A 21,378-nucleotide genomic window follows, 5' to 3' on the forward strand; every position below is an offset into this window, starting at 1 on the left:
TTTGATCAAAGTTTTCCTGATTTGTCTATATAGAGTGAGATAAAGCAAGAGTTATAGTAGATGACAAAGAAAGGGAGGTGAGGGTAAGAAAACTACATTTAATAACTGCTAATTCAAAACAAATACCTAATAAAATATATCCATTAAATAAATCAAGCAAACTTTACAGGCATGTAGCATTAAACCAGAGTTTAGAAAGAAAGTTTCCCACATTGGGAAAATTAGTAGAATTTCATAATTGTATTACTCTAGTGGTCAGTTTGACTAAGTTTAACATGTTTGGGGACTTGAGAGGCCACTGTATGTTCATTATATTGGGGCAGTATACCAATAATTCATAATACAAAAACTTGACTATCCATTTGTAAAGCTTAAATGCAGCTTGGGGCGATGGATGAGCTGTCCCACTGATCTGATTCAGTACTTTTACGGTTAAGCACATGTGGTTTGTTGGGATCCCAATTTTATTTATTTTGTAACATCCCTAAATGTTCATCCTGGCCGTCACTTCGTCAGCCTTTGGAAAAAGTTGGATTATTATTTCAATTTAATAAAGCAACCCTGCACTCTGCTATTGGCAGTGTAAAAGATGCTGGGTTGGACTGAATATGCCCTGATTGCCCATGTTTTCCCCTCCCAGGTTTACCTGCAACCCTTAAAAGACCTGATGGCTACCGACATGCCCATGGACACGGTGCCGGCTTCTCATCCTGCCCCATCCTCACCCCCCGACACCGCCCCAGCTTCTCCTCCTGCTCTCAGCTCTAGTGCAGCCCAAGACCATAATCCCACCGAGGTGCCAGCAATAGCTGAAATCCCAGACACAGCAGTGACCTCAGAACATGATGCTGCTCCAGATCTCACCCAGGCTCTTCCTACAGACCCAGACGCTGCCCCAGTTCTTGTTCCAGGTTCTGAGCTGCCCCATGCCCCCCTGCTGCCAGTCAGCGCTAAGAACCCCAGCTGCAAGATCATGACCTTCCGGCCAACCATGGAGGAGTTCAAAGACTTCGCCAAATACATCGTCTACATGGAGACTCAAGGAGCTCACCGTGCGGGCCTCGCAAAGGTGAAGACAGAACACGTGTACTCTTTTACACATACACTCACATATTTGCTGTAGTCCTTCACAGTCCTCTTACAGTAAGGTCTAATTATTTCATTACATTTTCAATCCCATCAGCAGCTACCATTTATATCCAATGTAATCTTGCATTGCCAAGTTTCTAAAATTATTTATTGATGTCTTATCAACCAATATTGACAAATTACTATTGCAAGTTATTAAAGCACAACATTCCATATTTTGTTCATTAACAACAAAATAACTATTCTACATTATATACTTATTTTTGTATATCATTTTTCATTTAAGGAGCTGAAATCTGCAAATGTTTGACAATTTATGTTAAGTTGTCGCAAAGTCATTACTTTGCGACAATTATTATCAGTCAAATATTATTATTTTCAGTCAAATAATTAAGAGATAATTATAAATATCAAAGTGAATGCAGTTGAATTAAATAAGATTTGAATCTCCTGCCCAAATATAGGATAATAAAGCTTCAATGGGCTATTTGAAAGATTTAGCTGCACGTGGCTACAGGTCATCTTAAAGCACTCAATTTGAAAGTCGGCTTACTGAATGCAAATATAAATACCATCAATCTGTGTCTTTCTCCAGGTGATTCCTCCGGAGGGCTGGAAACCACGGAGGTCCTACGATACCATCGAGGACATGGTCATTCCAGCTCCCATCATGCAGGTGGTGACTGGACAGTCGGGTCTTTTCACCCAGTACAACATTCAGAAAAAGTCTATGACCGTGAGCGAGTACCGCAAACTGGCCAACAGCAAGAAGTAAGTTGATCCAGAGGCCTCATTAATAAACGTGTATGCTATTTTTATATTTGTAGATGCATTCAGACATGTTTTTAACAAATAAAATATACACATAATGTCTAAGGACCATTGGTTTATCAATAATGCTGTGAAAATGAAAAAGTAACATTCCAACAAATGGTTTAAAACGTACATTCCTGACAATGACTGTTTCAAAGTAGAATCGTTCTGATTAGTTTAAATGAGAGTAGGTTGTTTTCTGTTGCGCAGTTAAAATAAAAAAAGAAGAAGTAATCTACTGATTCAGTTAGAGACCAACTGAACATCAGAAGACTCGTTACTGTAGGTTGGTTTTTGTGTCTTTTCTGCCCTCTTGTGGTCATACAATGTCTAGATGAAGGCAATGGTAAAACCATATCTAGCTTAAGGATTTATCTAGGGATCGGCATGTAAAATACTACTACTAATATAAAATACTAATGTTGATCTATTTCATATAAAAACAGTGAAGTTGTCCTCATGATTTTCATTTGGGCTGTTAAGGAGTTAATGTTATTTTGATGATTTTGTCTCTCATTAATTGTATCAAAGCTAGTATAATTAAAGCAGAATCTAAGGATGTCTGTATGGATGAGTTTTTATTTTAGATGGCACCTGTGGCCCGTAATAAAGTAGCTAACAAGCTACATGTTAGTGATTTGAAAACTGACTTATTGCTGGATGCTTGTTGACATGAGTTTCATTGAAAAGCCGTCTCACTGCTCACAATATGACTCATGTGCTGTTTTCAGGTACTGCACACCGCGCCACAAAGACTTTGACGACCTAGAGAGGAAGTACTGGAAGAACCTGACATTTGTGTCACCCATTTATGGTGCTGATGTCAGTGGCTCCATCTATGATGAGGTGAGGGGTGAGGGGTGAGGGGTGAGGGGTGAGGGGTGAGGGGTGAGGGGTGTGTGTGTGTGTGTGTGTGTGTGTGTGTGTGTGTGTGTGTGTGTGTGTGTGTGTGTGTGTGTGTGTGTGTGTGTGTGTGTGTGTGTGTGTGTGTGTGTGTGTGTGTGTGTGTGTGTGTGTGTGTGTGTGTGTGTGTGTGTGTGTGTGTGTGTGTGTGTGTGTGTGTGTGTGTGTGTGTGTGTGTGTGTGTGTGTGTGTGTGTGTGTGTGTGTGTGTGTGTGTGTGTGTGTGTGTGTGTGTTCCCAAGAAGTGTGTAAGAGCTGGGGCTAATATGTTAACACTGTTTTTATTTTGCTAGATACTTTAATCAGGGTTATTAATAAAGACTGTTATTCAGTGAGTTGAGGACAAAGAGACGACATGTCAGCATTTGAACTGTTTTCAACAACACTACCTTTTTAAAACAACAAAAAAAGAATTGCTTGTTTACAAGTATTGGAAGTGTAATGCAAGTATTTTTGGATGACCTGGGAGCTAAAGTCAAAAAAACACATTGTGATTAATTAATATACCACAGTGAAGCGCAAAAAAATGTATGTTGTCTCCATTCAGGACATTCAAGAGTGGAACATTGGCCATCTCAACACACTGCTGGATATGGTGGAGCAGGAATGTGGCATCGTTATCGAGGGTGTCAACACTCCCTACCTGTACTTCGGCATGTGGAAGACCACATTTGCCTGGCACACTGAGGACATGGACCTCTACAGCATCAACTACCTGCACTTTGGACAGTCAAAGTCCTGGTCAGTCACTTTTAATTATGATATTTCTTATATTCTGTACCAACAATGGAGGCTACAATTTAGATATCAGCAGTAAAGTTCTGCATATGTAGCTTCGTGAAGGCTTCAGCATAGCCAAAGACACTTTTGGGTTGTGCTCTGAAAAGGTTTTCTAGCCCTATTTCTGATCCCTTTGTAAATGCAATCACTGATTATGATTAACAAATCCACCAATGATATCCCATTGGTTGTTGTGCAAAAACTCTTCCACAAGGGACCTTGAAAAATACATCACTTGACTTTATATTGTATGGTTAGTTGAGGTTATTTTCAAAATATTAAATAAAGAGTAACTTCTCCATACTAAGGGTGGGTCAAAATATAAATACAGCAATATCTTGTTTTATTTCCGCTTGATATTATCAGTATTGCCAAATACTATATCTTTATAAAAACATGTAGATGCTCTAAACGGCTGTGTTGGGTTGTCCGTCCCCCATTTCTTCTGAACGTGATATCTCTGATATTCCTGGAGGGAATTTCTTACATTTTGGTCCACTTGGGCTCAATGATTAACTGATTAGAGTCCTAGAGGTCAAGGTCACTGTGACCTCACGTCTGTCCCATCCTTAGGAATTTGATATCTCAAGATTTAATTTCATTACATCTGGCACAAACATCCACTTTGATTGGATGAACTGACTAGAATTTAGTGGCCAAAGGTCACTGCGACCTCACAAAAACATTTTTGTCCAATACAAGAATTCATATGCTAAATATGATGATTTTACACAAATGTCAAATGGGATAAAATAATGAAATGATATTTTGGACGGACGTGGATGTAAACTGCAACTTGACTGGTTGGCGGAGACAAACAAACAAACTGTTAGGCTGTAATTCTAGTTTTTCAGGAGCAGTAAACTTGGATACTACGACATCTCTGCTTTAGACTCTATTACACTTTGTTGTGCTACTTTGAACGTGCTTTGTTGTGCTCACGCTATTGATGCCTCATTGGTTATTTCACCTTCTGAGGAAAAGTTTGAAATATTTGATTGCTTGACATTCTTTTGCTTTTGAAATGGCATTTGACCTTTTCGATATTAGGTTTGTTCATCTCTTCTATCATTTCCAGCGGTTATTTTTTTTATCAATTGTATGAACATTTCTTCCTCTTTGTTTTCCCATCAAATCACTTTGATTTGTTCTCTAAATGTTGAACAAAAGACAAACTATATCATGACTTGACACTTACGTGTTGTAAAATTCGTTACTTGTAAGTGGAAACCATGTTTTGCAGCTGTTTTGTAGGCATAGCTGTGAGCTATTTGGCTTTTCTATTCTGTGCATCATGATTACATTTCCTTCTGTTTCTGTCACTCACCTCTGGAGGTCCTTGATACCTGCACAAAAATACTTTGTTTTGTTTTCTTTCTGTCCCCTGATTTTCTTGTGAGTCTGTGTTTGTTTGTGTGTTTGTTTTCCCCCATTTATTATTATTTTTTTACTTCCACATTGTTGCCATCAATGCATTATAGAGGGTGAGCAGTGCCTGCGTGTGTGTGTGTGTGTGTGTGTGTGTGTGTGTGTGTGTGTGTGTGTGTGTCCCTTTTTGTCACAGTGTGTATCCCTCCAAATTCTGTGTGTGTCCTATCTGTGATGTGATCTCTCATTAAACTCATCTATCTGTCATGTTTTCACACCTCTGCTAGAGAACGGGAAGGTTTCATCGTAACCGCTGGCCTGGCGTTCCACACATGCGCATTTCCTGATTTAAAAAAATCCTCATAATGCTGTTTGTCAGGAGTTTAACGCCATTTGGCTTTATTTGTATTTCTTGAAAGACAAACTATCTAAATGTTAGTAATGGCGGATCTCCTCGCACAACCTCTCTTAAAAACAAACATCCACTTTGTAATCTTCTTCCTGTTGGCAAATCAACTAGAAGTGCATACACCACCAACTGGACTGGAGTTTGGAACGAAATTGGAGCGTGCACAGTTGGCTTGCATGTTATGCGTACAATTTGGTCACAGATTTCTGGCTGAGCATCCAGACCTTTGCAGACATAAATATATAGGTATGAATTGGCTGTAAAACAATCAAAAGAAGTTGTTGACATTTACAAGCAATTGTTTATATTTCTCTCTTTTATTAAAATGGGAGAAATGATTCCTGTATATGTCATACTGCCTCTGTGGCTTTTTAAAACTTGAAGCTGAGTCTGCAGTTTGCCAGCACATTAATGTATATTAACATTCTTGCTTTCGTCATCTTTATACCTCCACTTACTTTTCCGATACCATCATCCATATTAAGACACATTTATTTTTTCATGGATGGATGCACACCGTTCATTTCTTTTAATTCTCTCACTTGGGTTTTGTTCTCCCCCGTCACATTCTCAGTGCTCGCCGAGCCACCCCAGCCTCATTTTTCTGAAATTGAATCGATTTCACTTTTACACGTGTGTGTGTGTGTGGGTTAATTACATGCTGTTAAACAGAGCATGCCCCCTTAAAACACACACTCTCTCTTCCTCTCATAGTGCAGTCGTTTGTGAAATTAAATCCATTCCCCCTGCAACTCAACTCCCATCAAAGCCAGACCCCGCCGTAACCACCACGACTGCTACAGCATACACACGCTGGCGAGCGTGTAAAAGATCTCAGCCTTAGCAGTCTGTCACGTTCTCCTTGTCTTTATCCCTCCATCACTCTTTTCCTCTTTTATTTTCATTGCTGAAACCCTCTCAATCACCCTTCTACTCCAACACATAGCAGCAGATCTGCTGTCAGATAAAAGATTACCCTCGAAGCATGTAAGGGAGAGTTCGGTAAAAGCTGACGAAAGAGAATTGAAAGGGATATTTTGAAGTGTACCCCAGCTGCAGCTTCCCGAGTTTATTATGAATCCATCACTCCTCATCATCTGTAGTCCAAAGGTTTAGAACCAGTCTCCATTTTTGAAATGCTGAGCTGAAGATCTGCATATAGCATTAGTTGTATTGTAACTGAAATGTGGATGTTTGGTGGGGGTTCTGTTCTGGATAGAGATATCTATCTATCTATCTATCTATCTATCTATCTATCTATCTATCTAACATCCAAATTTCAGTTACAACGCAACTTGTTTGTGTGTGTGTATATACAAACAATGTAGCTGCTGCCGTAGTGGGCCAATCACACGTTGTATTCAATCAAAGAAAGCGTGCGGTGATTGGCTGCGAGCAAAACTATACAAATATTTAGATCTGACCGGAGAAGAATGAATGTAGGTATTGTTTGACTTGGGTCGATAACTTCAGAGGTCGCAAGAACCGATACCCAGCTCTAGTCATCAGGCAGATATGTGCACTCAGTACTTGCATTACACTTCTAATTTTTGTGAAGACTGGAATTGTATGTAGTTGTCCGAATGATAAATGTTAAACGAGAGAAACTTGCTTGTCACCATTTAATGGCATCAATAATTAGCGTTCCTCTTCACGCATGTGGCCGTGAATGAACCGAAAAATTAATAAGAAGATTGTGCCTACATGTGCTGCAGTACATGTATGCCCGCTTAATGTGTGTAAAACACGCTTAATTCCACCTGCCAGCAATGCTACCCCAACATGGATAAATAATACTTACACTCAGTGTGTGTGTGTGTGTGTGGGGATGTGTGTGTGTGTGTGTGTGTGTGTGGGGGTGGGTGGGTGGGTGTGGCCAGAGTGACAACGTGTTGCTACCGTGGCCTTGGGAGGGTGCAGGAGGAGACATGCTGATCGACTGATTTGTTTAGTTTGAGACTGGGATAGAAGGGTTCAGATCTGAGTGATGAAATGGGAGCAAATTTACAAAGAAAACATTACAATGTAATCTCACACACAAAAAAAAGACACAAAACATTTTTTTAAGTTATACGCTGACATTTGAGGAAATGTACTTATTTACTGTCTTACCAAGAGTGTGACGCGAAGACCACTATTAATTCCACCTTGAGAACAGAGGTACGTGTTTAACCTCGCTAACACGACTCGTGACGTAAGGCTCACCTTGTTTTATCCTTCGGCAATGCCGAGTTCCACATAACGGACCTAACATCACACGGAGTGCTGTGGGAATTGAGTCTACTAAAGTCCTTTTTTAAAAAGCCACATTGCTTTAAAAATAATAAATGCTACTAATGCACACAAGTGCTCACAGCATGTGCCACAAAAGTACTTTATGACATGTTTTCTATATGTAACTGTTAAAAATAATGATCCAGGACCGTTTGCGTGGTGCTGTTGGAGGTAATCTTTTGGTTTCTAGGGGACAGATACTGTATCAAAAGTAAATAAGACACAGTGATCCATGTGGAGACTAAGTCTGAGTGCTATATTTGCTCATATTGACACTCACAAGTAGGCTTGTTGCATACTACATTATGAGCAAAATGCATGAAATAAAATTGTATTTGGAGAATGCCAATTATGGTCTCAAAACTGGTAGGCTGCATATTTATTCACTAAAATAGGCCAGTTACAATTCTGAGATAATAACTTTAATTTCAAGACATTTGTTCCACGTCAAATGTCACTTACTTGCTCCAAAACGGAATGAAGGACATTAGTCCGAGCCTCTGATGCGGACACTTGCGTAAATCAAGGCTAGAATAATAAATGGAGGAGGCTCTAGGATTTCGTCTACAGATGGCAGTGTGGCTCCATATATTGGCATCTCTGACTGAATGTGACTTTGTCTGCTACTTTCATTGTGTTAATTATTTTTCTCTCTCTCTGTCTTACTACATCTCTCTCTGTTTCTCATCATCTCTCCAACTTTGTGCTTTCTTTTTTCTTTTCTCCTTTTCTTTCTCCCGTTGTTTCAAACGGCCTTTCCCCCGTATAGTTCATTGGCTGAGATCTCTGGAGGATTGGGCAGGCCAGAGGAAATAATTGCAGTAATAAAGAACGTGGTAATAAGTTCACAAATGAACACATCGGATTTTAGCTTTGCTGGCTCCCTCCCACTCTGTTTTAGAAATAAACTCGCTTTCTAAATGTAGCATCTGACATTTGATGTAATGGTACATTCTTCACAGTGCCTACCTCATGTATGTATTAACAGCACAAGGACTTGTATAGCTTGGTAATGTTAGAACCGTGACTCTACTTTTTCTGTCCAGTAATAAAACAGATGCAAAGTTGAAATAGGAAAAACACTCATATGATTAAAAAAAAGGTTTGTTAATTTTCACAGAAACAAAGCAGTAATGAACAAAGACCAACTAGAGTAGATAACAACAATGCTAGTAAACTTAAAGCCCCCTCTTCCCAATCACTGATGAGAATGAGTGTTTTTCATGAGCTATGCATGTGTAAAAGAGAAGGTGAGGGAGGGGTGGTGAGGTGTATGTCTTGGGTAATTTAAGTTCTCCAAATGGTGACTACTGAGGGGAGTGAAATAACCCAGCACTCCCAAAACAGTGATTTCTCCTGGTCCTGCCCTTCACGGTCATTTCATTTTTTTCACCACTCTCCCCTTCTTTTCCCCTTCAATTTATAACTGTTTTTAAAGTCTCTAGACCGCGTTGTTATCAAGGGCAGTATTTAGTGATTGATACTATTGTGTTCGCTTTAATTATTACGGTATGTTAAGATTGAACTCCCTTCCCCACTATTTGCGCAAATTTGATTGCTGGGGTGAATTTGCAGTCCATGTTTTTTACCCCCAAACAGTCTGAGTGTGCCAATTGTGGAGATGTTATAGCAAGCTAGCCGCACATGCCCGCATGTCTGCACTGTGCCTGCGCTGTGTTGGTTTGATAACTCGGACTATGACGGCAACTTAATTTGTCTGTTATTTCCCGGTGTCTCTTGCTTCTGGGCGCCAAGACTCAAAGTAATCGGAAACATTGCGCGAGTTGAAATGCAGCTTCAGTTTGAACATGCCCATATGCCAAGACTTTATGTATTGCTAAGTGAGGTTTCTATTTTGTTCAGTACCATTAGAGGTTTTTAAAGAAAATAATGGTGTCTTGACGGCTGCCCAGTAACACACTGATGGACCGACAATTTCCATTTGTCTTCCATTTTACTTTACTCTTCTAGTTGCGATTCATATGTAAAAGTATTATCATTCTAAAGGGATTATATTTGAGAGAATATGCACAAAATATCTGACCCGTATAGGAAAATGCTTGACAGAAATAATCGCAAAATATTCAGAGGCCGTTTGGAAGGACGAGAATATTGTAACGGAAAGGGTGTGCTACAACTTATTTTGTTACAAATGTCAAAATCTTTTCCATCTGGTAATAAGACAGCATTTCTTAACAATAGGTCACCCTTTTCCCCATCTGTCTGCAGGTATGCCATCCCACCAGAGCATGGCAAGAGGCTGGAGAGGCTGGCAAAAGGTGAGCCCCAATGATGCTTTCAAATACAATCCCATATATTTGTGTTTATTCTACCCTTCTCATGCCCTGCTTTGGCTTTCTTTGTGAAGAAGGACGTTCAGACTGTTCAACACATTATGAAATCATGCTACCCACTTAACGCATGCACTGAATACACACTATCATGTATCCAAAGAGCTACTGGTTCTCCCTGCCACACGAACATAGAAAGTAAAGTTGCACTCCTCATTCCTCTTCAGCACAACATGTACAACATTTCTGCAGGTTTCTTGTTTGGCTCTCACGGGGTTCCTCCCAGTGAACCAACCGTGTGGTACACGTTGTTGGTCACGCATTGAAATACCTTTTACATGTATTTAGTGGCTGAGAAACTTTGACGTCCCACATTCTCATTGCATACAATAACATTTGTTTCTTTGTCACCTTGCTTTGCTAAAATGGAGCTTGAGGAGAAAGAGCAGCTTGAAGCACTTAGTGGGTGCAGTCACTTGTATTAAAAGGAGGGCAGAAGATGCTGAATTTGGAGGAGCGGCTGGTGGAACTGTAGCCAGCAGCATCAACTGTGTTCTGCAGAATTAATTGGAGGAAACCTAGAAAGCCTGCTGTTGTGGGAAATTGGCTCTTTATAAATATAAAGCATGAATTCACAGAGCGACTCTGTCTTCTGGATTTTAATTGCAATAACCAAGGTTTACATTTGCAAATGCAGATCTTCAACCATGCCAACCTGAGAAGAGACAGACAGAGGAAAATGTTTCAGAGGAAGGTAGTCGGCAGGTTTGTCCCTTGCATAACCTCACGTTTCCAGTCTCATTCAGACTCCGTCTGATGGGAATTTATGTGCAGGGCTTGAGATTTAGTTTTTCCTCAATGTAAATAGTGTGTTTTTATTTTTAAACACCATTGCAGCCTCTGAGTTTTAACATTCAGTTGAAAGAACCTCACATTTTTCTATATTAAAATGATATATATTCCACGATGCACAAAGTGTTTCTATTATCCCAATTTTGCTATTTTTATTGCCTCCGGGAAGATGGGACATCCTTAATTTCATGCGCTGCATATGTGTCACTCACACCACATTAGAGACAGTTTTTGAGTTTGTCAGAATGTATCTCTAATTTGCTTAAAATATTATATATGAACGAATGTTAGTTTGTTCTGACATGAGGGTCTCAAATTCTGAAGATGGTGATGGTGCCTGAAGTGAAATAGTCTTAAGCCACTCTGCCTGGTGTTGCTTCAACCACCTCCCCCTCTCCTTTTGACATAAGATTTCTCTTCGCGCCGCTCCCTTTTTATTCCCACCACTCATGTTCTCCTCATTCTATTCCCCATTTTGATCAATGAGGATTAACTTGTGTATTGCAAGTTGCTCAGAGTGAGGTATTAGATGCCCCAGTCCAAACTCCATTAAAAAGACACACTGTTTGTCCTTGTTGATTTGTTGAACCAATCAATAATCACCAATGCATAGCCCTTTTCACTTGCTGTCCTTCTTCTGCACTTGTGTGACTGAAACACAGTTCTTGGTAATATGTAATGCGCAATATGTGATATTTGACAGACAAGCAATCTTTTTACAGGGAAGCAAACTGTCCAGGTAATATTTATCCATGTTGTTATTTACACCTGTGTTATGCTGAATCCTGATCATCAACGACCCATTCCCTTTCACCCTAGCCCTCTAATAATGTCTGTTTCGCACTTCAGTGAAATACCTGGTGGAACGCAGACACAATCTGTATTGGAAATAACCACTGCCTTGGATAAAAGGACCAATTTCACAGCGGACATTAATAAGAGTAATAAGGGCTGCTTTAGTTGTTTCAGTTTCACAGTTCACATTGACTCCCTGACCCATCTTTATGGAAGGGAGCCACAGTTGGTGTTATTACTTCCCCTTGCACTATTCCTACAATGGCAAGTCAAATATCTGCTGTGAGAAAGGCCTATTGAAATAGTTATAATACACAATTGTTGGTAACTTGCCATAAATATCAAAATGCTGTGCACTGACCTCAAGCAGATTGCAATGTCCAGTCCTGCATTGTTTGTCAAGTGCTTCTCCAAAGTGCCCTGTTTGCCTTTACAGTGTTGCAGTTTAACACGAGTAAACGAGTGGTGAGTCTCTCCTCGCTGATTGGGCCAACCGATTCATATTATTATCGAGAGCTTATCAACCAATAGTTCTGAATCTGAACAAGTGCAAAATGGATTTAAGATTACATTAGTTACACATTTAGTTTATATCATGTTTTCTGTTATATTGTTCAAGATTTTCAATGAGATTGATCGAATCTGTTTAGGTTTTCTGTTAAAACGGATTCTGAATAGCTGGCGAATTCAAAACTGAATTCATAGCTATCAAACCTCAACCTTGAAATGCACACTGTAGACATGTTTGATCACTCTTCATGTGGGCCTTGAGAGCTCAGATTGCAGCCTTCCTCTCTGCTCTCATCAAAGCAGCTGGCAGTGGGAGGAAAGCAATGCCAATGTTATTTAACAAGCACCCACTGTCCTATCAAAGCCATCGTCAGCAAAGGTAGCCAACTGTTTACGAGGTCCTAAAAAGGAAGTTATGGGTGTAGTAGGAATTCCTAATGGGGCTGAACAATGGTCTTGTTACTTGAAAACTCCTCTCCAAACATTCGACACAGCGACAGCCGTTGGTCTCATCACTCGTCATCTCCACATTATTTCAGTCATGGCTTCAGACTTTTTTGTTGGGGGGAGGCGGGGAGACAGGAACTTAATTTTCAAACTCAAAAGGACAGAATGAAGCCTTTAAGTTAATATAACCCCATGGAGAGCTCAGAGAGCCAGCTGCATTTTAATGGGGATTAATACCGTGCTCTCTCGTCACATTATTCACCTTTTTATCAGCTCCAACAAGCAGTCAGGCAATGAGAGAATAGAAGCCCTCACTCCCTCTCTTGCTTCGTAGGGTGGAACAGAGGCTGAAACAATGCATTGAAAATGAAGGATGAAATTGGTGTCCCTTATACTGTCAGTCACATTAAACTTTAACTGGGTGGAGGCTTGGATGGACCCCCCTTTGAGGCACTGGCGGGCACAGACAGTAAAGAGTGGGAGAGTGAGCGATGGAGGAGAAATTCTTTCTTTTGATTATGCCGAGGCCGAGTCTCCAAGAGCAAAAGTGAGTCTTTTATTAGACACAGTATGTGGTTTTGAAAACCCAATATGTCAGAGGGGTATATTATGATCTCAAAGTATTGTGTTTTTAATAGGGAATCGCCGATCCAACTCTTTGAGTTCTGATACCTATACCTGGGCTTTGGTGGTAATACCTAATTAATAAGTCTTATGCCTCACTGTGTGGAAGAGACTGGATCCTTACTTTACATCAGGGTTAACTTAAACACTGCTTTCCTACCTTAGAAAGACAAATTGCAATAAATACGTAGATATTCATTTCCTGAATTGTTATTTATTAATAAAAACAAACAAGTGTGAAATATCTTGAGACATCCTGATGTTTGTTATTGCCAGCTCTGCGTCTACTGGAACGCCGCTAACGCATGATGTACACTTTTAATTAGACAGTAATAGAGAAGCACTGATGGCGATTTTCTTGCCATATTCCGATTATTCAAAGTCGGACCTGAGATTCTGCTGAACTTCTGCCAATTCTGATTGATTTTGCTTTCTAAGGACTAAAATAGACAGCTTACACTTTCAGATACATGGAACTGTTCTGACTGCTTCTCCTGCAGCAGCTCCTTACTCTCTTCCACAGACCCTCCTGCTACCACCCCATCTCTCAGTGAAACGGGGGTCAGCAGATAGGACTGTATCAAATGTCATTTTTACATTCAAAGCTTTTTGATTGAGGTTTTGAATGAAGACAATAAAGACAGGCAGCCTCTGCCTTCCAATCTTGTTGGGGCTGCCGCTTCTTAAAATTAATAGCGCAATATGTCTGTCCACAATTGCATGCCGCTGCAAAGTAAATCTTCAGACAAATGTTCTTTTTTCATGGTTGTGCCAAATGGGACAAAGATTCCTAGTTTTGTGCAGTTGTCTTTTGTCGAATGTAATCCAGAAGAGATTCCCTAAAATCCCACCTGGAGGCCCACAAACAAAACAATGCATTGAACTGCAGTAATGTCATTATTCCACACTTTGGGCAATAGAGTGATTCACGCCCATCTCAAGGGGAAACCGGATTTTCTCTTGTAGGTTGTGGGATTCAAAATAATATAGGAAACACCGCTACATTTCTGCTGCAGAAATATTTTGAGCCTAATTAGCAAAGCTTATCTGGCATTCTTTAAATATTTACATGCCAACTAAGCCCTCTTCCATAACTGCCAAACACCTTCCCTACAGCATCATCTTATTACTAAACTGTTTTCTAATATCTTCCATTGGATACGTAAAAAACGTTTAAAATCAAAATTCATAAAAAAAAATTTAATGCACATATGAAAATATCCAGTAAAATAAAGGTAGCATACACATCTGATTACTGATTATACAGCATGAGAACTGATTCAAAACAAATGTTATCCTTAAACGCAACACATGTAAACATGCTCCGTGATTTTGCTTTTAAGGAACACACAGTCATCTCATTTTAGTACAAGTATTATGCTTTTTGTGTTGTTGTGCATATTCATGTTTACAAAAGTTGTAGTCTAAAGGTTGGTGGTCTGAAGCGCCGATAATCATAATATTACTGGGCTGCAGTGTCTGATTGTTTCCCCATTCATGTATTTAATAATGTTGGACAGTCCTCTCTTGAATGCTATATCGGGAATCAAATTTTAAGCAGAATATTGTTTTTTCTAGCTTTTGAAAGTAGTATTGGTTGGAATATCTTTTTTTTTTTTCTACCAATCTATCTGAGAAAAGAATTGATCAAAGTTCAACAGCCAGCTATGACGTCTGCAATTGTTGCAATCCCGACCACGGGAATGGGCATCGTAACATGGGGGAACCGGGACCGGATTATTATAATCAAAGGTTTTCAGGACCAACTGCTGCATTAGTGTCAGCTCCTAACTGATGACCTTTAAATTGCTGAAGATCCCCAATCTTTCTGTGTGTGTGTGTGTGTGTGTGTGTGTGTGTGTGTGTGACTGAGTGTGTGACTCTGCATGCCGCTTGTGAAAACACAACTGAGTGCATCTAGGACGTTGGACGATGTGGACCTCACCGCCATTCAGACGCTGCGAAGTTGTTTCATTTGAAGCAAGCAAACGCTATTTGCTGGTGATCACGCTATACAACATGCATTTGCTGCATTGAATGTCGTGAAGTATGTTAAATATTCTGTGTTCGCTGTCACCCCTTTCAGGCTTCTTCCCTGGCAGCTCCCAAGGCTGTGATGCCTTCCTTCGCCACAAGATGACGCTATTATCTCCTTCCATCCTGAAGAAATATGGCATTCCCTTTGACAGGGTGAGTGCCAACTGGTCCGTGTTGCGTGAAACAAAAGGAAATTTTTTTGATCGGTGTTCATTTTGGTTGGAGTATAAAGGGACCATTTCTGTGTTACTGTGACACGTTTCTGCATCTTTACTTCAGCCAGTATTGAATGTATAAGATATATTTTTTTTTAATTCGTAAAGTTGACCCATTTGACTTTCTCCCCACTCTCACCTTCTTCATGAATATTTATATGGTATATAATTTGCAACATCATTTTGATAATACGTACATGTAAAACCATTGTTGTCTGAGAGGAGCATGACATCCATCAGAGTTCCCAAAGATAATAATAATAATAATAATCCATTTAATTTATATAGTGCTTTTCTAGATACTCAAAGACACTTTACATTATACACCGTAGACAAAGCTACGGGGAGCAATGCAGGGTTAAGTGTCTTGCTCAAGGACACATCGACTAGGGTGGGGATTGAACTGCCAACCCCTTGATTGAAAGACGGACATGCTAACCACTGACCCATAGTCAAACCAGGGGTGTTGGGGTCATATTCGAAGACCTTCACATCAACATCAACATCAACACACACACATTTGTGTCAAGATGTGGCGAAGGCATTGATATTGACATAATACAGAAGTCTAAAATATATAATGTTTTGGAAGAGGAAGTTTGGTTCTGTATTCCTTACTGTTCGCTGCCTGATAACATTTGTGGCTCTTGCATAAGAAGGGGTGGGCGTAATTTGAATGGCTACGCAGAGGGAGTTAGTGGCTCAGCTTTGATGCAAACATCACAACTCCCGCAGAAATGATTTTTGGTTGTGTCTATCATAGGAAATTGATTGGCATCCTCTCTGTTTTTGTTCTATTCAGCAGGCAATATAATTCTTCACAGTGCAAAAACTAATAGATAGAAGAAGAAAAAAAACTGTCACAGAGCCGGCATACAAGGTTCTCCACTGTCGCAGAGGGTCCCCCTCACCCCATTTATCTTTTCCCTCCCCCCTCAGGACGTCATTATCACAGCGAACGTGTTACTCGTTACACACCTACAGTACCTCTCTCGATTCATGTGTAAAAATAAAACCGCCTTATTGCGTTCTTGCAAGAGTAAAAAGGGATGTTTGATATCTGAACCACTGCCTTTAGTTGAGGAAGTTTGTCTCTGACTCTCAGCCTCTACCCCCGTTTCTCCCCGCATGCCTGACACCTTGTCTGGCTTGATGTGGAGCCTGAATGCCTGGATCTAGACTTCGCAAAGAAGTTGCGATCCACAGCCAGACATACGGGGCTTAAGTTTTGGAGCAACACATTAAAGAAAGAATGTGCTTAACTTGTCCTCACATTTTTAAACATTCTCAGAATAACTCCGAGCTCATGGGAAGACACTCAACCCTTGGAGCAGCAGATATGTTCGGCTGAATTCATTTTGCTCGCAAGTCAGAAAAGCTTAGAGAAAAGTTGCTGCGGTTGGAAGACTCATGAGTAATAATGGAATATATTTTAGAATAAGATCAGATAATACTTTAATGGACAGGACATTTGGACTCTCAGCTGCAAGTAATACATGTGTTAATCAAAAACAATACTTCGTAAATAAGATTAAAGCAAAAGGGGTTATTTTGTTCCCTGCATTCCCCAGTCGACTGCCCTGTGACCCGGCCCCGGATCGGTGGAAGAAAATGGCCAAATAGCATTCACCTGACATAGTGGCATACACATAGAACAGATACTGTACATTTAGGCTCCCCAAGTACTGTACTTGAGTATAATTTTGAAGTACTCGTACCTTACTTGAATATTTCCATTCTATGTAACTTTATACATCTACTCCATACCATCTCAGAGGGAAATATCCGTTACTTTGCGGATTCAGATTATTTATACAAAATATAAATCAACTAATGAACTATGATTTTTATTATGTAGTATATCCTAATTATTAAGGTGATCAAGTAGTTAAAATGAGCTCCACCTTTTACCAGCTGCAACATAAAATTGATGAACACCGTGCAACAGCCCCACCATAATTATTGAAATGGGCCTACATATTGAGTATACTTTTACTTTTGGTACTTTAAATATATTTTGAAAGTATTTTTTCACTGTACTCACTAGTGAATAGTTTGATGATAAACACATTGGTTGTATAAATATGAATGGTGATGACACAGCATAAAAGTCACACTCACAAAAGGTGGTGGTCGGGTGGGTTGCCAACTTTGTCGCCGATTAACAGTCACGTCGGGAACAGGGCGCTCTGTCGCTCCCCGCAGGGAGAGCCTTCAGGGCCCCAGGAAGCAGCAGTGTGGGGGAGAACTGTAGCGCTGACATGGCCACTCTCGGCTAAACTATAGGCACCTCTACGATGTGCCAGGAGAGGCCAGCCAGCCGGCCCATCTGTTGAGAACTATACAAATATTGTCAGTTTATTAGTAAACTATTGCGGAACAAAATAGACTTTAATGGGCTGTCATAATCTTATGGGAAACACATTTATTGATAGTGTAACAAGCACCGAAGAATGTAAAGAAATTACCATATTAATAAAACTGGACAAAAAAATTTAGAAACAAGTGATGTCTTTCAAACAAAGTGTTTTTTTTATTTATTTTTTATATTCGGAACAGGTTAAGATTTGTAACTCTTGTTCTGTTTTTCTTGCTGTATGAACAGATAACTCAGAATGAAGGGGAGTTTATGGTCACCTTTCCCTATGGCTACCATGCTGGCTTCAACCATGGCTTTAACTGCGCAGAGTCCACCAACTTTGCCACCCTGCGCTGGGTCGACTACGGCAAAATGGCTACCCAGGTAAGATAAGACGGGCTAATTGAGCTTATATTCAGTCCTGTAATTAGAGGAAGGAAAAAAAGTTAATATTTCACAAAGTGAAAGAACACATATGGAAACCTTTACTTAAATCTCCACCAATGTTGTCGTCATCACACAAACCACATCACACTCCACTTGAGCAGGTTTGATCCAATGTATGATCCAGCAGCAACTTTCAGCAGCCTTTTTGCTTTGGCTGTTTGGTTCTCTAAAGGAATGAAGTAATGGATCATATCGAGATACAAGAGCAGCGTGTGTCTCTCTGCTTCACACCATCTGTTACTGACACTAAACGTACCCCCGCATTTTTGCATTGACGCAAGCTGCCTCCTTGCCTGTGGGCTGCTGCACATGAAATTGACAGGGCGTGGGGTTGGTTATAGACGGGAGCCCATATCCAATGTCTTCTTTACCCGTGTTTCCTTTCTATACATTCCTCTCAACGTTCTTGTTCATCCCCCTCTCTTTCCTTATGTGAGAGACCCTTTCCCCTGCTTCCTCTCTACTCGGCTGTATGTTAGATTCATGAGGTGCCAGTTTGAAGAACTACATATCTGTCCCTTCTCCTTCTTTTTCATTTTTGCCTTCCTACTTTACCCATGTGGCCCCTTATAATTTAAGAACCACTGGTCCAGGCTCCAGCAGTCTTCCCTCCATCCAGCCCGGTGATCAAGGGAGCATCCCCACTACACTTGTCTCAGTGTAATAAAAAGGAGCGGTCCACGCCGCACTGCTAATCCAAGTTGACAAATCGCCAGTGCGCAAGACACACACATCCAGAAATACGAAGGAGAACAGCTTGGCCAATGAGACGGGCTCTGTCGCCCTGTCCACCTTTTTTCTCTTTTCTTCGTCTTGCCCACAGACTATTTGATTCTCTCTGGGCGCAGTGGGTGCATAGCAGTTAGAGATTGTCCCAAAACCAGTTTAAATTCAGTGCCAACAGCAGTCGTTCTGCTTGTCCTCAAGCAAAACCTTGAACCCATTCAGACTCCCTTACTCATGAATAATTGAGTAAGAAGGAAGGCTTAATGCCCCTTCACGGAGTTTGGCTGTCAAAAATGGCACATGCCCTTTTGAGATTTTGACTGTTCCTTTTATCTCATTTCATCTCATCCTCTTTAATAAGTGGGCCCTTTAAGAAATAGGAATGTCTTGAACCATTTCAATGTTTTGGGCACTAACCAAGCATTTCTCCTTTTTACAGGAAATAAATCAATCAACAAAAGACTTTCACTGAATGTGTTTGTCTCACTATGACCTTCCTGTATGTGCTTGTACGCTTAAGGCGGCAACATTTCCAAACTCCCACTAACTCGGTGACTTAAACTGTATTTTCTTTGGCCGCAGTCTCAGTTCTCAGCGTGAAGCTACAGATACATCTCGATAGTTTATTGTTCTGTAGTCAATAACCTTCTCTTGATATGTTATAACAAATGCCTGGAGGTCCTGAACACATAAATTGCACCACTTGTTTTTAAGCCCTTGAAAGTCAAGTTTTTGAATACCACTTTGAGTACAACTCAGCCCTCGAGTCAGAGCATGAACTTTTGAGAAAAGAAACAACGCCTTTTTCTTACAAAGGAAAAGCAGAATTTCGAAAGAGTATAATGCTAACTTGGTCAATTCAATACACTCGGGGGAAGATGCACAACAATATCTTTAGGGCTCTACTTATAAGTAGAGCCCTAAAGATATTGTTGTGCATCTTTAGCGAGAATTGGTGGGTTTTATAGAGCTGGCCTCTGCCAGCCACTTGCTTGGCAAAAAAATGAAGTCTTTCTAACTCTCCAAACCTCCCTGTGTGGTCTTAAGCTCAAACATTCATCTGTTAACTCCTTTGCCCCCCCCTCCCGCCCCCCACACCCCTCAACCGTCCTCTCCCCACCAAGCCTTATTCTGTCAGTGCCAAACAGGACAGTGAACGATGGGGCTCAAGATTGAATTTGTCACTGTTGGGGGGCTGCCAGCACACAATGGAGAGAGTGAGCTTGGCCATGCTTCATGTCAGTCTTCTTAAATACAGGCTCCCCAACTGCTGACCCATCTGTCTATATTACTAAGCGAACACACAGTTGCGGTCAAAGCAGTCAGCCTCCCTTGCAAGCTGTGTGTGCATCTACTTATACTTCTATTATTCACGACATTGCGGTCTTAATTAACATTCTCCTCAACCATCCTGAATATGCATTAGATTAGGTATAGACTTTTTTTTGTTTTATTGTTTTATAAAGTGATTCAGGGATTCAACGTCTATTATTACTACTATTTACTCGTGTTGACTTTTGTAGGGATCGGCTCATACAAAATCATAAAAATAATGTACCAGGTATCGATATCCATGCACATACTGTAAAATCCCATTAACAATAGATGCCAGGGACATAGGTCCCTTGTTTTATTTGGAAGAAATAGTTAAATTTAAAGCCATCTTGATCTGGTCAAATGCCATCATAATGCGCTTAGAAACAAATTCACGTACACCGTTAAACTGGTTTGTTTGAAATAAACTTAAAGCAGCTGCACTAGTAGCCCCAGATGCATTATTTGTTAAATGTATTAGATTGAGTCAACTGAAGATGGAAAAAGAACCGTACAGATTATTCCTGTTGTGCGCAGCACCATTATGTTGCTTAATGTCATAAGTTCCTGTGTTCTGGTCCGTAGTATTCTCAACGAAAGCCTCTTTCCGTGCGTTTGGTGCTTCGTCACACTTTGCTGAGGTACCTTCAGGCTTCCGCTGTGATTCTTCTGTCTGGGAGAGAAGCAGAAATCATCCTCTCAGTTCCCCGACTAAATCACATCACTTGTTCATCCTAAAAGGGAATAGCAGATGACTCACTCTGTTTAAAAATAATAATGCATGTTTCAGACTTGTCTGGGTTTGCCCAAACCAGACATGTTATGACTAGACATTCAGGATTTCTTTAGGCTTTATGTGCAACCTATGTCAATTTTAACAAATCAACAAAATGCATTATTTTAGATGTGTGGTCGGCTTACTGCAAACGGATAATAAAACATGATTTTAAGGGTTACTGCATAGAGCCAAGGACAAACATTTTTAGCAAACAAGGTTTATATATTTGGTAATGACCATGAAAAGATGATTATTGCCCACTTTAGTTTCAAGGCAAGCTGTGTAATACCCTGCCACCATTCACTTCCATCAGAGGGCACCCATATTGTAATGAATGACTGAGACTTC

The 21,378-nt window shown here is 40.4% G+C and overlaps 1 protein-coding gene across 2 annotated transcripts in view; it reads left to right on the top strand.

Moving 5' to 3' along the window:
- Positions 1-21,378, top strand: part of kdm4b (lysine (K)-specific demethylase 4B) — a 44,600-nt gene that overhangs the window by 2,277 nt on the left and 20,945 nt on the right. Inside the window, exons 2-9 of one of the 2 annotated variants that reach the window (XM_034529951.1) lie at positions 641-796; positions 882-1,069; positions 1,685-1,860; positions 2,634-2,748; positions 3,352-3,545; positions 9,865-9,914; positions 15,241-15,344; positions 18,012-18,149. In XM_034529951.1, the coding sequence (XP_034385842.1) occupies positions 974-1,069; positions 1,685-1,860; positions 2,634-2,748; positions 3,352-3,545; positions 9,865-9,914; positions 15,241-15,344; positions 18,012-18,149 (873 nt within the window). In that variant the 5' untranslated portion in view covers positions 641-796; positions 882-973. Of the gene's footprint in view, positions 1-640; positions 1,070-1,684; positions 1,861-2,633; positions 2,749-3,351; positions 3,546-9,864; positions 9,915-15,240; positions 15,345-18,011; positions 18,150-21,378 lie in introns of both variants that reach the window. The other variant, XM_034529950.1, reaches the window with a different exon arrangement.

Source organism: Cyclopterus lumpus, chromosome 4 (assembly GCF_009769545.1).
Source record: "Cyclopterus lumpus isolate fCycLum1 chromosome 4, fCycLum1.pri, whole genome shotgun sequence".
Classification (NCBI taxonomy): domain Eukaryota; kingdom Metazoa; phylum Chordata; class Actinopteri; order Perciformes; family Cyclopteridae; genus Cyclopterus; species Cyclopterus lumpus.